The sequence below is a fragment of the Oryctolagus cuniculus genome, chromosome 5 (assembly GCF_964237555.1).
Source record: "Oryctolagus cuniculus chromosome 5, mOryCun1.1, whole genome shotgun sequence".
NCBI classification, from domain to species: domain Eukaryota; kingdom Metazoa; phylum Chordata; class Mammalia; order Lagomorpha; family Leporidae; genus Oryctolagus; species Oryctolagus cuniculus.
In genome coordinates, this window is record NC_091436.1 from 138,166,709 (window position 1) to 138,187,732 (window position 21,024).

Consider the following 21,024-nt stretch of genomic DNA (forward strand, 5'->3'; position numbering starts at 1 on the left):
AGAGGAGTCTAATGTGGAGGATGTGGTGAGCACTGCATCAGACCCTGATCAGCACCGGGCACCCAGTGACTGACAACGAAGCGCAGCCCTCGTGAGGACCGGGCTTTGTCCTTTCTGTCACAGGAGGACGACTGTGGACCCGGCCACGCTTCCTGGAGGACCTCCTTCCCACTGCAGGGAAGCTTCCTGGGGTTTGGCCAGTCAGCCTTGTAGCCCTTCCTGGGCCCCAACTTCTCTACATTTCTGCCTTTCCCTCTCTCTCTTTGACCTACTTCCCACAGATGAACACCCTGATAGCAGAAGTTTGTCCAGGGTTTTGGTTCCTGGCTGACTTGGGAGACTCTTCACTGGGTGACCACTCTTTGTGTCAGAATCTGCATGGGGCTGCTGGAGGGGATGGGTTGGGGTCCTGGGGCTCTAGGACAGTGGTCCTGAGACTGCCCTGTGGGTGCTGCTCTCCCAGGAGGTGAACACCAGTGACAGCCAGGCTCCAGGGTCCCCTGGCAGCAGGAGGCCTGTCCCTGGCTGACCTCAGGACCCCTGCAGTGCCTATTTGAGAAAGCTCAGGGCTGCCTGCAGGGAATTTTCAGGATCTGTTCTGCTGATGCCAAGGATGGGGCCCAACCTCCTTCCTAGAGATTTACTCAGAGAGCTCAGGGCTGCACACGTGCGTCGTCTCCTGCAGCTCTGGAGATTCTCTGGGGGACCAGAGGCTGTTCCTCTGCAGTGCAGTCAGCAGGAAGGGGAGGCCTCTGCCTCCAGCTCCGCGGGAGCTCAGAACCCTGACCTGTGCAGCTGCCCCATCACATGCGCACTGACCACCTTCCACCCTCCCACTTCCCTGGATCGACAGAGGTGCTGATGACTCAGTTCTAGGGAGGTGGTTTTGCTGTGAAATGAATGCAAGATCTGACACGGCAGCCTGTGAATGGTTTTGTGGATTATGTGACATAATCGGCACAGAGGCCCTGTCAGCTCAGTGTGCAGAAGCCTGAGTACTACAAGTGCAGAAGGAGGCCAAGAGCAGGAGAGAGAGCACCCGGCCCCATGATGCACACCAGAGAAGCAGGAGTGAATCCCGCTGAGCCCAGGTTGCACTGTGCGCTCTGTACAAAGCGGCCTTGGCTTCCAGCTCCATGAACCCAGTCCATAGCAGTTTGAAGTTAGCAGCTCTCCATAGTTTGGCGGGACCATGTTACGCAAAGGCGACCTGTGTGACCATCCTGGATCAAGGAGGAGCACTCTGGCCCACAGGACAACCTGTCTGACCCTTCCCGACATCACCTCTCTTCAGCCGGCCATGGGGCCAGCTCTTCGCGCCACTTCTCTCACCGCTGCTCCTCCTGCTGCTCTTTCACTGCATGCATTTGCAGTCCTGCACCGTGTGGCCTTTTGGGTCTGGGTTCCAGGATTCCAGTCCCCATTTCTAAGGTTTCTGGACTGCATTGTCAGCCTTCCTGCTGGGAAGTGCTGCTGTCTGCCAGTGCTGGCCACAAGGGGGCAGCAGAGGGCTGGAAAACCCGGTGCCGCTGGCGCTGCCTCTGGGTTGGCCCTGCTTCCTCTGGGGCCTGCTGCTGTGCAGAGTTCTGGAGCAGGGGTTTGGAGCCAGGATCTCCGCACTGTTGGGAACACGCACTCCTTTAAATAATGAGGAGCTCACGGAGAAGGAGAATGAAAAACGATGTTTATTTTGGGTCAAAGCATGGTGACATCCCTATACTTTTCCTAAACGCATTTCCAGGGACTTCTGGAAGAGCCCCCCCAGGTCCTTGGCCTCCCCTCTGCCCCCAGATCCCTGGACACAGCTAGGGCTGCTGTGGCCCCACTGGGAGCAGGCGGAACTCTGGGGGGAGCTGGCGCCGGCAGGGCTGACCCTGGTGGGTTCCTCACCTCGGGAACCCCGGGTCTCAGCTGCGACAGGAGGACAGCAGAGCGCCTCACAGTAACGCAGGAGGACGGGCATGGAGACTCCGTGTGTGCTGCCCAGAGGGAAATGCGGGAGAGTGAGCGGGGCCAAGTGTGTGGTGGGGGCCGTGGGAGAGCCGGGCCCTGGGCGCAGGGCTGAAGCCCAGAGCTCTGCCTGCGGAGAGGAGACTGGGAGAGAGGGCCGGCGTCCTTCAGGGGACAGCAGAGGGCAGGCGTCCATCCCTGCACTCGTAGACTCGCCTCTCAGGGCTGGACGGCGCCTCTGCAGCCTCTGCCGCCCCAGGCTTCTCCTGTGTTCTCTTGAGGACAAAACTGTGGTCTTTCCCATCACTGCTTCCTCCAATCCCTCTGCCAGGATTTGCCTGCTGCACCCTTGGCCCAGGCAGGACCTGATACACATGGAACCAGAGGTGGAGGGTCAGAGAATTCCTCCCAGGTTGCTGACGGCCCCCATCTGGGCAGCACTGGCGCTGGTGCTCAGGGCCCAGCCTCTGCCAAGCCCGGGAAAGCGCTGAGGCCCCGTGGGCGGATGGGTCTGCTCAGCCCCGCCCCGGATACATGGGGGCTTTTTTCTTCATAACCCTGCCTGCTTCCTCTCTGGACTTCTGGACTCCTTCCTTTTTTTTTTTTTAACATTTTATTTATTTATTGAGAGGTAGTTACAAACAGAGAGAGGTAGAGACAGAGAGAAAGATCTTCCATCCACTGGTTCACTCCCCAGATGGCCTCATTGGCCAGAGCTGAGCTGTTGGAAGCCAGGAGCTTCTTTCCGGTCTCCCACGTGGGAACAGAGGCCCAAGGACTTGGGTCATCTTCTACTGCTATCCCAGGCCATAGCAGAGAGCTGGGTGGGAAGTGGAGCAGCTGGGACTCAAACCGGTGCCCATATGGGAGCTGGCATGGTTACTTCCTTCCTTTATGCTGTTTCCTTGTTTGTGCCGTTGGTCTTTGTACTTTGTTTCAAATTTGTTTTTATTTTTCCGTATTTATTACTCTGATAAAATTTATTAAATTTTCTGTATGAATACCCTTGTCCATTTGACCTCATTTAAAAAATCCTTTACAGGAAGACTGCAAAAACTCTGTGGAGAGTGCATGTTATAAATTTGATGGGACGGGGCTGTGGTGTAGAGATTAAACCTCTACCTGTGATGCTGGCCTCCCATGTGGGTGCCGATGAGTCCTGGCTGTTCGACTTCCAATCTAGTTCTCTGCTTATGGCCTGGGAAAGCAGTGGAAGATGGCCCAAGATCTTGGGCCCCTGCACCCATGTGGGAAACTTGAAGGAAGCTCTTGGCTCCTGGCTTCAAATTGGCCCAGCTCCAGCCATTTCAGCCACTTAGGGAGTGAACCAGCAGATGAAAACCTCTCTCTTTGTCTCTCCTTCTCTCTGTCTGTAGCTCTGCCTCTCAAATAAATAAATCTAAAAATCATTAGCAATCAGGGAAATGCAAATCAAAACCACAATGAGGTTTCACCTCACCCCGGTTAGAATGGCTCACATGCAGAAATCTACCAACAAGAGATGCTGGCGAGGATGTGGGGAAAAAGGGACACTAACCCACTGTTGGTGGGAATGCAAACTGGTCAAGCCACTATGGAAGTCAGTCTGGAGATTCCTCAGAAACCTGAAGATAACCCTACCATTCGACCCAGCCATCCCACTCCTTGGAATTTACCCAAAGGAATTTAAATCGGCAAACAAAAAAGCGGTCTGCACCCTAATGTTTATTGCAGCTCAATTCACAATAGCTAAGACCTGGAACCAACCTAAATGCCCATCAACGGTAGACTGGATAAAGAAATTATGGGATATGTACTCTTTAGAATACTATACCGCAGTAAGAAACAACGAAATCCAGTCATTTGCAACAAAATGGAGGAATCTGGAACACATCATGCTGAGTGAAATAAGCCAGTCCCAAAGGGACAAATACCATATGTTCTCCCTGATCGGTGACAACTGACTGAACACCAAAAAGGAAACCTCCTGAAGTGAAATGGACACTATGGGAAACGGTGACTTGATCAGCATAGCCCTGACTGTTAATGAACAACTTAATACATTATCCCTCTTAGTAGTTTTTTTCATCTGTTCTACTTAATATGACTGGTTTAATTCTGTAATTATCACACAGTTATTCTTAAGTGTTGAAAATTAACTGAAATGTGATACCTGTTAAACATAAGAGTAGGAATAAGAGAGGGAAAAGATGTACAATTTGGGACATGCTCAAGCTGACTTGCCCCAAATGGTAGAGTTAGAAACATACCAGGGGACTCCAATTTAATCCCATCAAGGTGGCATGTACCAATGCCATCTCACTAGTCCAAGTGATCAATTTCAGTTCACAATTGATCATAATGAAAGGACTAAGAATCAAAGGGAGCACATAAACAAGTCTAGTACCTGCTAATACTAACTGATAGAATAAATAAAGGGGAGAGTGATCCAACATGGGAAGCGAGATACTCAGCAGACTCATAGAATGGCGGATGTCCTAAAGAGCACTCTGGCCTCAGAATCAGCCCTAAAGGCATTTGGATCTGGCTGAAAAGCCCATGAGAGTATTTCAGGCATGGAAAGCCAAGACACTCTGGCAAAAAAAACAAACAAACAAACAAACAAAAAAAAAACCTAAATGAAAGATCTCTGTGAGTGAGATCCCAGTGGAAAGAACAGGTCTTCAAAGAAGGAGGTACCTTTCTCTGAAGGGAGGAGAGAACCTCCACTTTGACTATGACCTTGTCTAAACAAGATAAGAGTCGGAGAACTCAAGGGGCTTCCATAGCCTTGGAAACTCATGTCTGGTGCATAGGGAGATTACTGATGCCATAAACAGGAGTGTCAATTTGTAAAGTCAACAACAGGAGTCACTGTGCACTTACTCCTCATGTAGGATCTCTGTCCTTAATGTGCTGTACATTGAGACTTAATGCTATAATGAGTACTCAAACAGTATATTTCGCTTTGTGTTTCTATGGGGGTGCAAACTGTTGAAATCTTTACTTAATGTATACTAAACTGATCTTCTGTAAAAAGAAAAAAAAGAAATTATCAATTCCCAACTTGACTCTCACTGGGATTAAACATGACAATAGGTCTGATCTGATTTCATCATCATTTAAAAAATCATCTATTATTTTTCACTTTATTTTTGTGTGGGAGCAAACTGTTGAAATCTTTACTTAATGTATGCTAAACTGATCTTCTGTATATAAAGAGAATCGAAAATGAATCCTCATGTGAATGGAAGGGGACAGGGAGTGGGAAAGGGGAGGGATGCAGGTGGGAGACACGATATGGGGGGGAAGCCATTGTAATCCATGGGCCGTACTTTGGAAATTTATATTCATTAAATAAAAGTTAAAAAAAATAAATTAGATTATAACATGTTTGCACCAAAGTAAGCTGACCTTTTTTAAAAAAAGATTTGTTTATTTACTTGAAAGGCAGAGTTAGAGAGAGGCAGAGAGATAGAGATAGATAGATACATAGATAAATAGTTGCAAAGATAGATAGATAGATAGATAGGTAGGTAGGTAGATAGATATTTAGTCTTCCATCCACTGATTCACTCCCCAGATAGACAAAATGCCTGGAGATGCAATCAGAAGCCAGGAGCCAAGAGCTTATACCAGGTCTCCCACGTTGCATAAGAGCCCAAGGACTTGGGTTATCTTCTACTGCTTTCCCAGGCCATAGCAGAGAGCAGGGTCGGAAGTGGAGCAGCCGGGACTCAAACAGGCACCCTTATGGGATGCCAGCTTTACCTGTTATGCCACAGCTCTGGCCCCATAATCTGATCTTTTGATTTTGTTTTCCAAGATATTTTGAGGCCCCTAGTGTATCTCAGTGGTTGCAGGGGAGGAAGACCTCCTCACTTGCCCTGGACCCTCAGGCGTGGACGTGGATGCCCATTCTGAGCAGGGTTGGGCAGGGGTCCCAGGCCACGAGGGCTCTGCCTCTGACCTCTGGGCAGGGCTGGGCAGACCCTGATCCTTTGTTGGGCTGAGAACATCTGGGAAGATGGCAGCCAGAAGGAGGAGCATCCACCAGGGCTCTGCTCAGCAGGTTGCCTGGTCACAGCTCAGCCCACCAGTCAGGTGATGCTGGTTACAGATGGCAAAGAAAACTTTAAGATTTTATTTATTTGAGAGGCAGCATTTCAGAGAATGAGAAGGAGAGTCAGAAAGAAAGTTCTTCCCTCCACTGGTTCACTCCCCAAATGGCCACAAATGCTGGAGCTGGGCCAGTCCGAAGCCAGGATCCAAAAATTCCTCTGAGTCTACCGTGGGGTTGCAGGGACCTAAGCATTTGGGCCATCCTCCACTGCTTTCCCAAGCCATAGCAGAGAGCTGGATCAGAGGACAAGCAGCCAGGACTCAAACCACTGCCCATATGGGATGCCTGCACTGCAGAGGGAGGATTAACCTGCTGTGCCACAGCGCCGGCCCCCACAAGGAAAATGTTTAAAGTTGAAACAAAAATGCCACTCTGTGTATGTGTGTGTGTGAGTGTGTGGCTGTGTTTGTGTGTGTGGAGGGGTGGGGAATGGGGTGCAGGGTCTCCCTGCAGCTCGAGCCCCTCCCTCCCCTAGGAAGTTCCTGGTATCAGGAGGTGCAGGGCTCCTGTCCTCCTGCATCTGCTCCCAGCTGTGACAAGAGCTGCAGGAATCTACTGTGTGTAGTTCAGATCCTGACACTAAATAGTCATGGACTGAAATTTAGTTTCTTCTGAGATTTCCTGAAAGTTCCCTAGGGTCTCTCAGCCTTGGGAAGTCTTGGTGCTGGGCAGGGCAGGTGGTGGCTGAGGGGGAGGGGCTGAGGCACTGTGAGCTCTAAGCAGGCTGTGCTGCAGCCACTCCCAGGGCAGCTGTGGTGCTGTCTCTTGCCCTGTGCTCCTGCTGACAACAGGGAGCGAGGTCCACAGGGCAGGGCACTCCCTGACCAGGCTGTTTCTGCAAGCTTTCACTGTAGATGGTGGAAGGAGACGCAGGGGCTGGCTCTTCTGGCTGGGAGGTCCTGGTGGGCCCCAGGACCAGGGCCTCTGCAGTGGCTGCTGCACCTGTGCCAGCTCTGCTGCTCCTCTGGTCTCCTGGGAGCCCACTGCCTCCTTTGGATTTGGATTTCTGGGCCCCCAGCATGGACCCAGAAGCAGGGGTTGTGGCTTTGAGGGCAGCTCACAACAGGTGCAAACCTGGGAGGGAGATTTACCAATTGCTGGGGTCTCTGGAACTCTGAAGCTTCTGGAGCTGCTGAATTTAGAGACGTTGGAGGAAGTCACAGCCAGAAGCACAAGGGAGCAGGTGAGCTGGCTGTGAAACACCTGTGGGTGAGGAAGAGGGAAGCAGGGAGCAGGGAGGAGAGAGGAGCTGAGTGGGTGGTGGGGCTCAGGGCAGTGGGGGAGGGGCAGCTGGAGAAGTCTCAGTGCAGGAAGAATCAGGACGAGGTTAGTGAGCACTGAGCCTGTGTTCATTTCTTTGGTTTCCATTTCTCAAATGTGCACTAGGCCAGGCCCTGCTCTGACTGCATTAGTGACTGTGCTGACACAGAGTCAGGAACCTCTGCTGCAATCCTGGGGAAAGACGCTGTTACATTTGCAGATGAGGGAACTGAGGCCCAGAAACTCCAGGGCTCTGCCTTCAGCTGTGACCCAGAGTGGCTGAACCTGCAGGGAGCACCCCGGGGTGGGGGGCCCTGAGCCTGTTCTTCCCAGGAGGAATGGCTGCCTCCTCTTCCTGTGCACAACCAGTGGGTGGTGTGGGATCATTTCCTCTGATCAGGGACCATTTTCTCTGCGGCAATGCATCCTACTGGGGCCTTTAAATGTTAGTGCAGAAATCTTTTAATGTGGAGAGTGTGAGGATTCACTTGTCAGCAGGAACTGGACGCAGGCACCTGCTGAACCCAGGGCAAGGACCTGGGCCCTGGGAGTATGAGGCTGGGGGTGGGTTCAAATTTAGGTGAATGCCACAGCCACAGATGCCACAAGTCTGGGCTCCTGGAACAGCCGCACAGGCTCGGTAAGGAGGGGTCTGTCTCTGACGCTTCTCAGGGACACCCAGGCCGCTTCTGGAGGTTAAAGAGCTGCAGGCAAGCAGGAGGTGGTCGTCCTTCAGGGTGAGTGGCCTGAATCAGGGTCTCTGTCCTGGTGGGGGTGGGTCCTGTGCACACTGTGAACATTAGCATGGTTTCCTCCATGGGGCCCCTGGGGCTGAGAAGGAAAAGACCTGATTATCTAGGCAGAGGAACTCAGTTGGGATGGGAAGAGAAGGGCTGTTTCTCCCTCAGGCTGCCCTAAGAGTTCTCATTCACCATACTCTTCCCCGCAGGGCTGGGTAGAGCCAAGGCCCAGTGTCTGTGCTGTCGGGATCCTGTGGGGACACCTTGTTGCGGGCTGAGGCTTGTATGGAAAGTTTTGCTTCTGTTAGGGCTGACAGGGCGGCCCTGGCACTGGTTCCCCAAAGAGGGGCTGGCGCTCTGCTGAGGCCCTGTCTCCTGCCTGCCGCCTGCTGGACCAGCCCTCCTCCTCCCGGCCTCTCTCCCCAGCTCTGAGGACATGGAGCACGGCTGCCGCCCCTCTCTGCTCTGCAGTCTCCCCTCCCTGCTTCTCCTCACCCAGCTGCCCACATGGGGCTCTGCAGGTGAGTGTGTCCCTGACTCATTCTGGGTCTTCTTCCAGGGGTGAGAGGAGCCTCTACACTCAGTCAGGACAGGGTAAGGTTTGCAGAGCCCCAGGATCTAGAAAGGTGGTGGTGCTGCCCCAACCACTGGTTGTCGTTAAGAAGTTAGGATGCATCACTAGGTGACCCAGTGAGTGATAGGGATCTTGACCGTTGTCTAAGGATTTTGGGGGGTGGTTTAATATCAAGCATCAATAATTTGACAACCTCTCCCCTCATTTTTGGAGGTCTGAGCATTCATTTGTTTACTTATTTGCTCCCCTAATATTAACAGAATGTCAACTGTGTGTTCTATGACCATGACCATGACCATGACCATGACCACAACAGATGTGTGTGTCTCTGCTCCTGCCTGTGTCTCAGTTCTCAGTTTATTCTGTGTCTGCAGATGAGTTCCAGGTGATCGGCCCCTCAGATCCCATCGTGGCAGAGTTGGGTGGTGACGCCATTCTGCCCTGCTCCCTGGTCCCAGCCATGAATGCCGAGGACATGGAGCTGGGGTGGTTCCGTACCAAGTTCTCAGAACCAGTGTTCATCTATCGGAACCGCCAGGAGCAGAATAGGGAGCTGATGCCCCAGTACGCAGGGCGGACCTCGCTGCTGAGGGAGCTCCTCACCCAGGGGCAGGTTGTCGTGCACATCCAGAAGGTCCAGGCTTCAGACAATGGGATGTACGTCTGCTTCTTCAAAACCAGAAGCTACTATGAAGAGGCCACTTTAGAACTGCAGGTGGCAGGTGGGTGACCTGATCTGTATTCTAGATCTGGACCTTGGGAGTACTGGACTTGGGAGGAAACTCATGTAAAAAACATCTCATTTCATATGTAAGGGAGGACAGCACATTCACTCATTGATGTTCTCGATATAAATCTTGTGCATGGAGCCCCTAGTGTGTCAATCAGGTTTACTCACACATCTTTGGTGTGGGCATGGAAGTAAAACCAAAACCAAAGTTTTCTCCCAGAATTCATCTTTGCAAACATGGTAGGGAAACACAAGTGTTTCATGGCCGAATAAGCACCAAACCAGAACATGAGACACATCACAGGCAGTCCATTAAGGGACTGTACAAAGAATCTCATTGTTTTTTTACTTAGTCAATCAGATGTAACATGAATTCCATTTTAAAAAGATTTTTATTTAGTTTTACTTATTCAAATGAGCAACAGAGAATGATAGAGATAGAGACCTTCTATCTGATGGTTCACCATCTGAACGCCAACAAAAGCACCAATGGCACAAGTGATCTCCAAGCCTCTGCTTCAGTCAGGCTAAGCCACTCTCTCAGTGTGGAAGTCGGGTCACATGGCCAACCTCAGAGAGTCAATGTGAAGGAATCACATGATGAGTGATAGAGGGCTCATTCCATATAAAGATGGGCGAAGTATAGGAGTTATTTTAATAATATGTATTAAGTTCTGAAAGTCTGATTTTCTAGTGTAGGTAAGGAAACCTGACAGAGTTGGGGGGGCATAAGAGAAGGGGGTGAGGAGACAGGATTATTCATTGCTATAAATTTGGAACTGATTTACAGAGAGAGGCAGTGGGAATCCTAGCAGGTGCCTCAGGAGTGAGTGAGGTGAGGAGATCAGAGGTTCAGGATGGAGTCCTGGGGTCAAGTGTCTGCTCCTGGTTTCTCTGGGCCTCAGTCTTCCCATCTGCACAGTTGAGGAGAAAGCCCCCTACTCTGTGCCCCCATGGGTCCCAGGGCTCTTTCCCCTCCTTCAGGCCACGCCCTCCCATGGAATCTCCAGAATGTGACACAGTGACTCCCCTGTAGCTGTGCCACACCCAGACCCTGCTGAGGCCCTGGGCCAAGTGGTCTCCAAGGTCTCCACAGCTCCCCTCTTGCAGGCCTGGGCTCTGCCCCTCAAGTGCACATTGAAGGGCAGGAGCAGGACGGGGTCCGCGTGTTGTGCGAGGCCTCAGGCTGGTTCCCGAAGCCCCAGGTGCAGTGGACAGACCTCAGCGGGAAGAAGTTCCTGGAGTTCTCTGAGGCCCATGCCCAGGACGCAGCAGGGCTGTTCAGCGTGGAGGTGGCTCTGGTGGTGAGAGACAGCTCTGCAGGGAGTGTGAGCTGCTCTGTCCTCAATCCCATCCTGGGCCAGGAGAAGGCGATGGCTGTGTCCATCCCAGGTCGGTGCTGCTTCTCATTCCTGGCAGGGTTGGAGGTGGTGCCGGCATCCCTGAGTGTGCGGGGTGGGCCTGGGTGCTCCCCTGACTGGGTCTCTGCCTGGGCCCCAGAGCCCTTCTTCCCGCAGGCCTCTCCCTGGAAGGCAGCTTTTGCTGGGAGCCTGACCCTGCTGGGGCTCCTGCTCTTTGGGGCTGGCTGCTTCACCAGGAGAGAGCACTCTGCAAAGCTGCAGGAGAGGGAGAAAAGGGAAAAGCTGCGCTGGGATAAGGAGGAGGACCAGCGGGCAGAGGAGGAGGCACTAAAGGCCAGAGGTAGGAGGCCAGGGGCCAGGCAGGTGGGGCAGCTGGTGCTGAGAGGAAGGATGCTGGGAGATGAGTCTGTGGGTTCAGCTCTCCAGAGCAGGTGGCTGTGGAGACCCAGACAGGACAGCTGGAGGCTGGAGCTGTGCGTGGGTCTGGAGTAAGAACTTTCCTTAGATACAGATGAGGTCTTTCCTGTGGGTTCTCCAGGCACATGGTCTCTTCTTTTCTTGGCATGGAAGTTCAAGGTTTTTTCTCTCTTTCAGATGAGCTGCAGGTGGATCTAGGTAAGCTCTGCTCCCCTCCTGAACTCTCTGTGTCCCTTTGTGGAGGAAGCTCTGGGTCTCAGCTCACCTGTTCCCTGTGTGCTGCTTTTCAGGTAGGAGGAAGACAGCTTACCTGGCTGGTGAGTGACTCTCCAGATGTCCCGTGGTCTCTGTCGCACCTGTTCCCAGCTGTTCCCTCCTTGTCTCTGTCCTGGCACAGACATGTGGACCCCTTATTAGTGCAGCAGTGGCAGTGGTGGTGGCAGAACCCTGCTCCCTGGGCTCTCTCACACCCTGGTTTCTGTTTGAAGTCTGGGCTCCAAGACGTGTGTGCAGTGATGGGCATGGAGTCTGCCTGAGTCCTGGGTTTCTTTCCAGTCTAGGCCTCTGCCCTATTTGAGAATTGTTAGTGTTTATCCTCCAATGCTCTAGCTCTTGACTGCACCAAAGGCATATGCCAGAAGCTGTGAGAGTTCAAGACAGGAGTGAGAGGAGCAAATGTGAGGTCATTGTGTTTGGGAGTGCGATTTCTGCCCCCTCCCTCCTTCCTAAACACCACCCAGGGGGAGTCATTCCTGTCCTGCTCTCCAAGGTGCTGTGAAAAAATGAATGGCAGAGGACAGGGCTGCTGACCAGGTGTGGAGATGTGATGTAATGAGCTGAGCACTTCTCAGAGTAGGGATGCTTCTCTCTAAAAGAAATTATTCTAGAGAAATGTTGTGTAGCCTGTTAAACATGAGCCTGCAATTCAGGCATCCCATGTGACTGCTGGTCCATGTCCCGCTGCTCCATTTCTTCCAACTCCCTGCTAATCCTCCTAGAAAAGCAGTGGAAGATGGCCTAAGTACTTGAGCTCCTGCACCCACATGAAAAACCAGGAAGAAACTCTTAGTTTTTGCTTTGCCCTGGTCCAGCCCTGGTTGTTGGCCATTTGGAGGGTGAACCAATGGATGGAATATTCTCTTTCTCACCCTCTGTCTCTGAATTCTGCCTTTCAAATAAATAAATATTTCTTTTTTAGAAAACATTTTCTCAAGGAATATTTGGCCCCTTAGACTCTGCAGTTGGCCTTACATCCATTAATTTCCTCCTTTAATTTCCCCCAATGTCCCTGCCAGGAAATGCTGTACATTTATTAATTGCTATGAAAATGGAGTAAATTGCTCTTTTTTACTATGTTCACAGAGATAGTATTTGGTCCTGATGAACAGCACTGAGGGTCCAGTGACACAGGAGTCTTTGTGGGTTTTGAGGCACGGGGCAGAGAGCTGACAGCCAAAAGTCACCAGCAGTGGGGCAGGGGTGCAGCTCAGCTGTCCTGCAGGCTTCCTGATCTGTGGTCAGGGAGTTTCCCACAATCCTCTGCTGTCTGCACCTGCAGGAGGCCCCTCCTGTGCAGCCCCTCTCCTCCTGCAGAGTCTGACCTTCAGCACAGAGGACAGGGAGGGCTGAGCAGGTGGTGTGGCTGTGGTCTCACCAGGGTGTGTTTCCTTTCAGCCTGGAGGAAGGCGCAGCTGTATGATGGTAAGTGACGCTGATGGCTCCTCTGCCTCCCTGCCCTGCCTCTGCCCTGCCCCTTCTCTACCTGTGGACTCAACTCCTGATGGGCTGGGTGTCCCTGCTCTCCTTGTCAGTGTTGTAGCCCGTAAGGGAAGACAGCAGGGACTCCTCTGTGGGACCACAGCTCTGCTTCCATTCTGGGCCCTTTGTCTACTGCAGGTCATGGTTAGCATTAGCGACACCTTCTTAAAACCCCTGTTCAACTGATCCTTGTCATTGGTGGGGTGACCACCGAGTGTTCAGGTGTGAGGAGAGCCTGGAGCAGGGCACCGACTGCAGATCAGGAAGTGCCGCTCTCCAGAATGCTCTGGAAGTCATGCTGCTCAGGACCCAGAGTTTACTAAGAGGGTGGTGGGATTTTTATTCTTACCCCCAAATTCCTCCCTTCAAGACCCACTTTGGTGTTCCTGGCCCTGGAATATGCTCTTCTCTGCTTCTTCGTGCTCTGAGCACTGTCCAGCCTGGGTTTCTTCCTCTAAGTATCAGTGGTTGCTGAGGAATTAATTACTCTGAGTAAATGTTCTAAATTTGGGCACAAAGCCTCTGGGATGTTTATGGACAGATTCCTGGGTTGGTGTCTCTGGTATATCTGAAATTAATTGCAATGTTTTTGTACTCTGAGCAAGATTAGAAAAGCTTAAATATGTGTTTGATGGGGCTGGCACTGTGGTATGCGGATTAGACCACCACGTGCAATGCCAACATCCCATATGGGCACAGTTTTGAGTCCCTACTGCTTCATTTCTGATCCAGCTCCTCACTGATGTGATTTGGAAAGCAGATGGTCCAAGTGGTTGGATCCTTACACCTATGTGGGAGATCAGGATGAAGCTCCTGGCTGCTGGCATTAGATTAGCCCAGTTCTGGCCATTGTGGCCATTTTGGGAGTGAACCAGTGCATGGAAGATTCCCCCACCCTCAATGTGTGTGTGTGTGTGTGTGTGTGTGTGTGTGTGTGTGTGTTTCTTTCTCTCTGTAACTCTGCCTTTCAAATAAAGCATAATTCTTTTACAAACTGTATTTCACATGCAGAGAGTGAGAGCAAGAATGAGAGTGAGAGATACCCGTCTCTCATTTCACTCCCTAGCTGCTAGCAATAGCCAAGATTATGCAAGGCCAAAACCAGGAGCCTGGACCTCAATCCATATTTCTACATGCATGTCAGTAACTCAGCCCCTCAGTGTTGGCTCTGGGGGTCTCCATTGGCAGAATCTGGAGTCTGTAGCCTGAGCCTGAGATGGGGATTGAGGCAGATTTTTCAGTGTTGATGGTGGGTGTTTTAACCACTAAGCTAAGTACCTGCCATGTTTTTTAAAAAAAATTTTTTTTGAGTAAGAGTGAGGGAGGGTGGAAGGGGAGGGAGAGAGGGAGAGAGAAAGAGAAAGAGTGAGATAAAGAGAAAGAGAGAGAGAGAAAGAGAAACACTCTCATTGGCTGTTCCATTCTCCCAAATCTGCAATGGCCAGGGACTTTTTTGAACGGTGCTGGAGCAAAGTCAGGAGCTGAGAACCCAGTATTGGTCTCCCATATGGCTGGCAGAAACCAAATTTGATGCATCATTTACTGCTTCCAAGGATGTGCCTTGGCCAGAGCTGGAATTAGGAGTTGGCTCTGGGAATCAAACCCAGGCCTCTGACATTGAATACAGATATCCTAGCCCCTGTCTTTGCTGGAAGGCCAAACTCCTGCCCCGAGTAGGGGCGTGTGTGTGTGTGTGTGTGTGTGTGTGTGTTTACAGGAACAAAAATGTAATATGTGATTGTTCACTACCATTTTCTCACACCTCAGAAGAATGCTGTATTTAACAGCTCAGGCACTGCTTTGATTTTTTAGGGATGATATATGAATACTGGAAAAGGAGAATCATAGAAAAATAGAAATAATTACCAAGGGACTGAGTATGAAGGAAATGATGTGGAAGGTCAGGAAACCTTAGCATTTCCAGGCCCTGTGGCTGCCCTTAAGGGTGATGTGGAAATGCTGAGAAATCTGCAGAGGTTGGAGTAATCCATGTGAGTGAGTGTGATGATGGTGGATCAACTGCTGAGCTTAAAGCTGCTGCACAAGGTCACACAGTCTGCAGTGGTTCATTACAGAGGAGCAGACAGTGACGTCACCACAAAGCAGGGGACCCAGTGATGAGGTCACGAGGCTTGCCCATCTGGCAGCAGTGAAGTTGTTAAAGAGGCTGCAGAAATACGGTATAGAGGACGTGAATGAGATTGATTTGAGAATTTCTATAACATACGATGTTGAGGGAAGCACAGATACCAAGGGTGATTTATGTCTCAGTGAGCTGTATAAAACAAACTGTAGAATTGAGACACCTTCTGGAAATTGCTGTGAGCAACTAGAAATTCTTGGGAGAGATAACAGAAAAAATTTAAAGCAGAAGAAAGACCATCTTGAATTTGAATCTCAGAGCCTCAGGGCCAGCTGGAATGTTAACAGCTACGTACAGACAAATTAGAATGTCAGCTGGTTGAATATTGAGCAGAGGTGGATAAACTCAGGAAAGGGCTGGAATAATTCAGGTCTCCAATTCCAGAGCTTTGAAGATGACTCCTGTGAGTCACAGAAAGAGAAGCGTCAGTGAAAACAAAGGTGTCTTCTAGGGGCATTTGTTAGAAGGTACTGATCAGTGAAATCACTTTCAATAAACTTCCTTCAATTTTTTTTTCTTTTCTTAAAAAAAGCTGGAGTCAGCTACTCTGATGTGGAACATGGGTATCTCAATTCCAGTTAACACAAGCTCACCAAACTTACATATTTTTTAAAGATTTATTTATTTATTTGAAAGGCAGAGTTACAGAGAGGCAGACACACACACACACACACACACACACACAGAGAGAGAGAGAGAGAGAGAGAGAGGTCTTCCATCCATGGTTCACTCTCCAATTGGACACAATGGCTGGAGCTGTGCCAATCTGAAGGCAGGTGCTTATTCTGGGTCTGCCATGTTGGTACAGGGGTCAAAGGGCTTGGTGTTGGGCCATCCTCTACTGCTTTCCCAGGCCATAGCAGAGAGCTGGATTGGAAGTGGAGCAGCTGGGTCTCAAACCAGAGTCCATATGGGATGCGGTGCTTCAGGCAGTGGCTTTACCTGCTATGATACAGCACTGGTCCCCATTTTGTGTGATTTTGTTTCCTATCAAGAAAATCAACCAAGACAGCAATGCCAACTTCTATGAATGCACCTGTGAAAGTGTGGATGGTGGTCACGATATTATCACCACTGTAGAAATGCATTTTACTATTATTGTAAACCTTCTAATCCTGTGCCTGTGTCCACTGCTCTCATGCTGCCTTCCCTGTAACCAGCAAGTAAAGCTCTCTCACTGAGGACTCCTCAGACTCTGATTGTGGATGGAGCCTTTGCTTTTGTCAGCACCTGCCTGTCTCCTCCCCAGGGATGAGCAAGGAGGTGGAGGAGACGCAGAGGCCTTGGGGAGGTCAGGAGAGGCTTCTTGTGCTCTCCTTTTAGTCCTTCCAGGTGCTCATGCTGGGAAGGCCAGGATCAGCTGGTCCTTCAGCACCTGTGTTGTCAGCTGAGGAAGGGCAGGGCAGGTCCTGTCCCATCACTGGGGGCAGTGTTGGTGACTATGCTCCATGACAGTAGAGTTCATGGGCTTGGTGACTTGGTTTTGAATGGGAAATTGATGCACTGTGTGGCCTTTCCTCCTATCCAGACCTTCCCTTGCCCACTGGTTCTCTGGGTCCTCTGAGGCCCTCCATGACCCACCACAGTGCATGGGAATTTCTAGGTCATGATTTTCCCTGTGCAGGTGACAGGAGTCCTCATGCTCTCTCCAGACACCTTCTCCTGCCAGTTCCCCTCCTCCATGCTGGGCGTAGCTCCTGAGAACCCATGATCACAGCAGGTATCTGTCTGTTGCCATGAGAAGACCTCAGCCTTGGTGGCTTCCACCACACACTGACTGTCTTACAGCTCTGAGGCCAGAAGTCAGAGACAGGTCTCCCTGGGCTAAAACCCATGCAAGTCTGCATCCCCTCTGCCAGTACTTGTTTCTCCAGAATTGGAACACACTTGCACACCTAAGTTCATGCCCAATTCCTCTGTCTTGAGGCCAACTATGTAGGCATCTTCCCGACTCTGGTCAGCTCCTCATAATAACTTCTCTTGCACACACAGGTTGGCAGGTTCTGTGCTTTCAGGGTTCAAATGATTAGATTGGATAATTCAGTGAGTTATACGACCTTCAAGGTCCTTAACATTTATCCCATCTGCAAAGGTCCCTTTCCTGTTAGGTGACTGAGTCACGGGTTCTAAGAAATTAGCACACTGATATCTCTAGAATCATCCTCCAACTTCATACCAACAGTTGTAGTTGCCTGTGGTTTACAAGCAACCTGAAAGTTCAGTGAGTCCTTCTTATGTAAATGGAGGGGCAAGAAATTTTGATCTCCCCAATTTATTCTTAAGAAAACCTGGCTCCATGATGATTTGTGTCTAGGAATCTGAGAAGCATAATTTGAGAGTGAAATCTGGGAAATGCCTTTTCTGTTTGGTCAATGGCCTGCCTCTCAGTCTCTGGTGTTTAGCTTTATGGATTGGGAAACACAGCTGTGTGTGTGTGTGTGTGTGTGTGTGTGCACATGTGTGTGTGTGTTTGTGTAAGACACAGTACATCAGCTGAATGTCTACCATACATTTCCCCTATTACTCCCTGTTTTAGAGGATAAGATGCTGGGCTGATGTGTGCAGTCTGTGCAGACCCCTGATATGTAATGTGTGTTCTCTTGTAGATTGGCGGAAGGAACAGTTTCAGGCTTGTAAGTGACTTCGTATTCTTTCTGGGTGCTCTTCCCTGTGGCCCCCATGGCTCTGGCTTCTCCTGCAGTTCTCTGTGCTGGTACAGATGCTGGCACCATCATGGTAGAAGGATTGGGACTGAAGTGGCAGGAACAAAGCGAGGCTCATCATCAAGCTCTCTGTGACACCTGTGACCCTCAGAGAAGTCTCCTGGTTCTTCCTTCTGCTTGGAGGCCACGGGCCTGTGTCCCAGGGCCCTATCTCAGGGGCTTTCTCCCTCCCTTGTGCAGCTAGGTGGGTCTGGGGATGGTTGTGCATCCTTGTTATGGGGCAAGAGGGGACCTTGCATAATTGTAAATTCTCTCTGCAGGTTCTGTTACTCTGGATCCAGGTTCTGCCCATGTTGGTCTTGCCATGTCTCCTGACAAGAAGAGCGTGAATTGGACAGACCCTAGTGTGGGCCTGACTGACACCTCCAGTGCATTGGGCCTTGAGGGCATCACATCAGGAAGACGTTACTGGGAGGTGGAGATCAGGAGTGGATTTGCCAGCAAGTGGGCTGTGGGGGTCTGTAGAGAGCATGTGACAAGGACAGGCTGGTATAGAGAGTCCCCAGATGAGGGTTTTTGGGTTGTGGGGTGGTTTTACAATAGATACTTTGCCTGGACTAAGCCTTGGCAACCTCTATTCCTTAGGCAGAATCCCCGCAGGGTGGGGATTTTCCTGGACTACAGTGAGGGGGACGTCTCCTTCTACAACATGACTGACGGCTCCCACATTTTCTCATTCCCCCCAGCTTCTTTCTCTGGGACCCTCTTTCCATACTTCATGCTTCGGGGAGATGTGACCCTGAGCATCTGCCCCACAGAGGGGGGCTCTGAGGGGCTCCCTGTGCCCCTTAGCAAGTCTCCTTCTTTGGAGGAGGCTGTGAGGCCCTCAGGGGAGGAGCTCAGCCCAGGCTCTGGAATGGATGGAGCTCCCCCAGGGGCTGAGTCTCCATTGCTGCCCTGAGCCCCATAGGGGCCCTCACTGCCCTGACTCCTCAGTGAGACTCTTGCTGGGGCTGCAGGCTCCTGGGACAAAGTCTCTGGGGCAAGTCCTGCATGGCCCAAGAGCTTTCTTGTCTCGTGGTTATGCGAGCTGCTGGTAAAAGCCTGTGTTTAAAAAACAGAAGATGCAAGTTCACAGCTGTTTGAACTCATTTAAAATAAGCTAAAAATTTACTGTGGGAATTTGTTTTCATATTTTTTGTCTTGAAATATTTTTTATTAATTTTCAATTCATTTTGGATATGAATAGGGCTGAAGTCTGAATTACTAAGCCCAAGAAAGCAGAGTTTAATTATCCAATTTGAATGTGAGCAGACGGCCTAGAGGTTGAGGGGGGTCCCCAGCTCTGTTCTGGGAGGTTTTGTTCTATTTGACTACAGAAATTGGACATCTGAACATTTCCTGGAAATGAGTGACTGATGGATTTTTGGTGGAAAACTATTTAATGGTAAACCTTCTTTGCTTCCTTTCTGGAATGGAGGAAACACACATGATTCTCCACACTTCAGTAAATTTCTGTTCCCAGTGAACAAACTGCTGTGTTAACTCAGGGAATCTAAGGGGAGGGCTTGGATCCCCTTCTGTGTCAACACTGCAGCTGTGGGAAGAAGAGAGCTGCTAGCAGGGTAGCAGTGGATCCTGAGTAAGATGAAGACGAAGACAAGAATTTCCTGATGCAAATCCAACTGCGGAGAGCTTTGACCATGAGCCTGGTTCTAGTTACTCAATGAATTTCCTCTTTATGATCCAAGTCCAGTTGTCACAATGAGTGGAAAACCACAGCAAACAAAATGAAGCAGGACTGCTGAGGACTCAGATTCTTCCAGCAAGGAGACGTCCATTCTTCCAGATAAAATACTTTGACCAGGAAGGGGCAGGTGGAGCAGGGGTCCTGATGCTGCTTGAGACCCCACGTCCCATGTTGGATGCCTGGCTGGGTTCCTGTCCTGGTTCTATTTCTGATTCTCACTTCCTGCTAATGCACACTCTGGGAGGAAGCAGTGATGGCTGAAATAGTTGGATTCCTGCCAGCCATGTGGGAAACCTGGATTGAGTTCCTGTCTCTGTCTTCAGCCTTGTCCAGCAACTGTTGTTTGCATTTGGAGAGGGAATCAGTGTCTGGAAGATCTCTGTCTTCATTTCAAATAAAATGAAAAAAAAATCTGATTGGCTATCAATTCTGACTGAGTGTGACAGACATGAAAAGGGAAGTGGGAGAAGGAAGTGGTGGATCTCACCTCTGGCCTTGTAACCAGTTTTGCCAATAAGGAAGACAGCAGCTGCTATGGTTCAATATTTGTGTTACCAAGCTCAGTCGGGATTGCAGTCTTATAAGTTGTAGATTAACGGGAATGAGGGGGTGGAAACTTAATCAAATTACTGTGTTTAGAGTTGAGGATTTGGGAAGTGATTGGAATGGAGCAGGTTGTTAGGGCAGAGCCCCTAGATTGAATCTTGGTGGATTTATGGGAGTGGTAAAGGAACCTCACTGACACAGAGAGAAGTGGGCGATGCTGCCATATTGTGATTTTCAAAGGCGGCCCCTGTGAAAGTCTGCATTGTGCTGGACTTTGGCTTCCCAGAGTTGTGAGCCAGAATAAACTTCTTGTCTTTGTCAAGTTACTCTGCCTCAGGAATTTCATTACTTCCTTAGAACGCTGACTAATTTTTGTCTTTGCTTGTCTTGTGTGTGTTGTGTATGTCTTTGTAGATAGTAATCATTTTCTTCTTCTCTCCTTAAAGTTATGTTGTATGTAAATTGTTTTAGATTTGGTTTATATTATAATCATATATATTGTATGTTTTTATTTATTCTCATTTTTATTTGAAAGCCAGAGAGAGAGAGAGAGAGGGAGAGAGGGGTAAAGGGATCTTTTGCCCACTTGTTCATCCCCACATGTCTGCAGCATTTGGGGCTAGGACAGGCTGCAGCCCGGAGTCAGTGGCTCCTTCTTGGCCTCCCCTGTGTGGCAGGGTCTGAAGAACCTGCATAAGTACCTTCCTAGTTGTGTTGTCATGATGCTGGGTCAGAGGCAGAGTAGCCGGGACTTGAACCAGGCACTGTGCTGGGGGATTCTGTTGTCCTAAGCTTGGCTGCACTACAATGCCACCCTTTTGTCTCCTTAGAGCTTTCTTTTCCTCTTTATAGTGAACCACATTTCTCTAGTTAGTAGTTTTTAGGTTACATTTTCCCTGTTCAGGTGACTGATGTGGTTTCCGTCTCATGAGTGGACTCTGCCTGATGTAATCCTCTAAGCCACAGTGCAGCCCAGAGGAGGGGCTGAGCTGCTCACACTGTGTGGGAAAGGGGAGCTGAGGTGCTCACA

At 50.2% G+C, this 21,024-nt stretch overlaps 1 protein-coding gene and 1 pseudogene across 1 annotated transcript; both read left to right on the forward strand.

Moving 5' to 3' along the window:
• Positions 1-6,790: 6,790 nt before the first annotated feature.
• On the forward strand, positions 6,791-20,397 carry LOC100342847 (butyrophilin subfamily 1 member A1). Its single transcript, XM_070074802.1, has 11 exons — positions 6,791-7,235; positions 7,985-8,049; positions 8,479-8,573; positions 9,001-9,348; positions 10,467-10,748; positions 10,857-11,057; positions 11,312-11,332; positions 11,425-11,451; positions 12,809-12,835; positions 17,642-17,668; positions 18,019-20,397. The coding sequence occupies exons 3-11, from the start codon at positions 8,489-8,491 to the stop codon at positions 18,657-18,659; spliced, it is 1,659 nt and encodes a 552-aa protein (XP_069930903.1). The 5' UTR covers positions 6,791-7,235; positions 7,985-8,049; positions 8,479-8,488; the 3' UTR covers positions 18,660-20,397.
• LOC138849759 (ankyrin repeat domain-containing protein 42 pseudogene) lies at positions 14,109-15,400 on the forward strand (annotated as a pseudogene).
• Positions 20,398-21,024: the final 627 nt, after the last annotated feature.

Coding starts and splice junctions, on each gene's coding strand:
- LOC100342847 (XM_070074802.1), top strand. CDS start 8,489: ATGGAGCACGGCTGCCGCCCCTCTCTGCTCTGCAGTCTCCCCTCCCTG. Junction 9,349..10,466: donor TTTAGAACTGCAGGTGGCAG/GTGGGTGACCTG, acceptor CCCCTCTTGCAG/GCCTGGGCTCTGCCCCTCAA. Junction 11,333..11,424: donor TGAGCTGCAGGTGGATCTAG/GTAAGCTCTGCT, acceptor GCTGCTTTTCAG/GTAGGAGGAAGACAGCTTAC.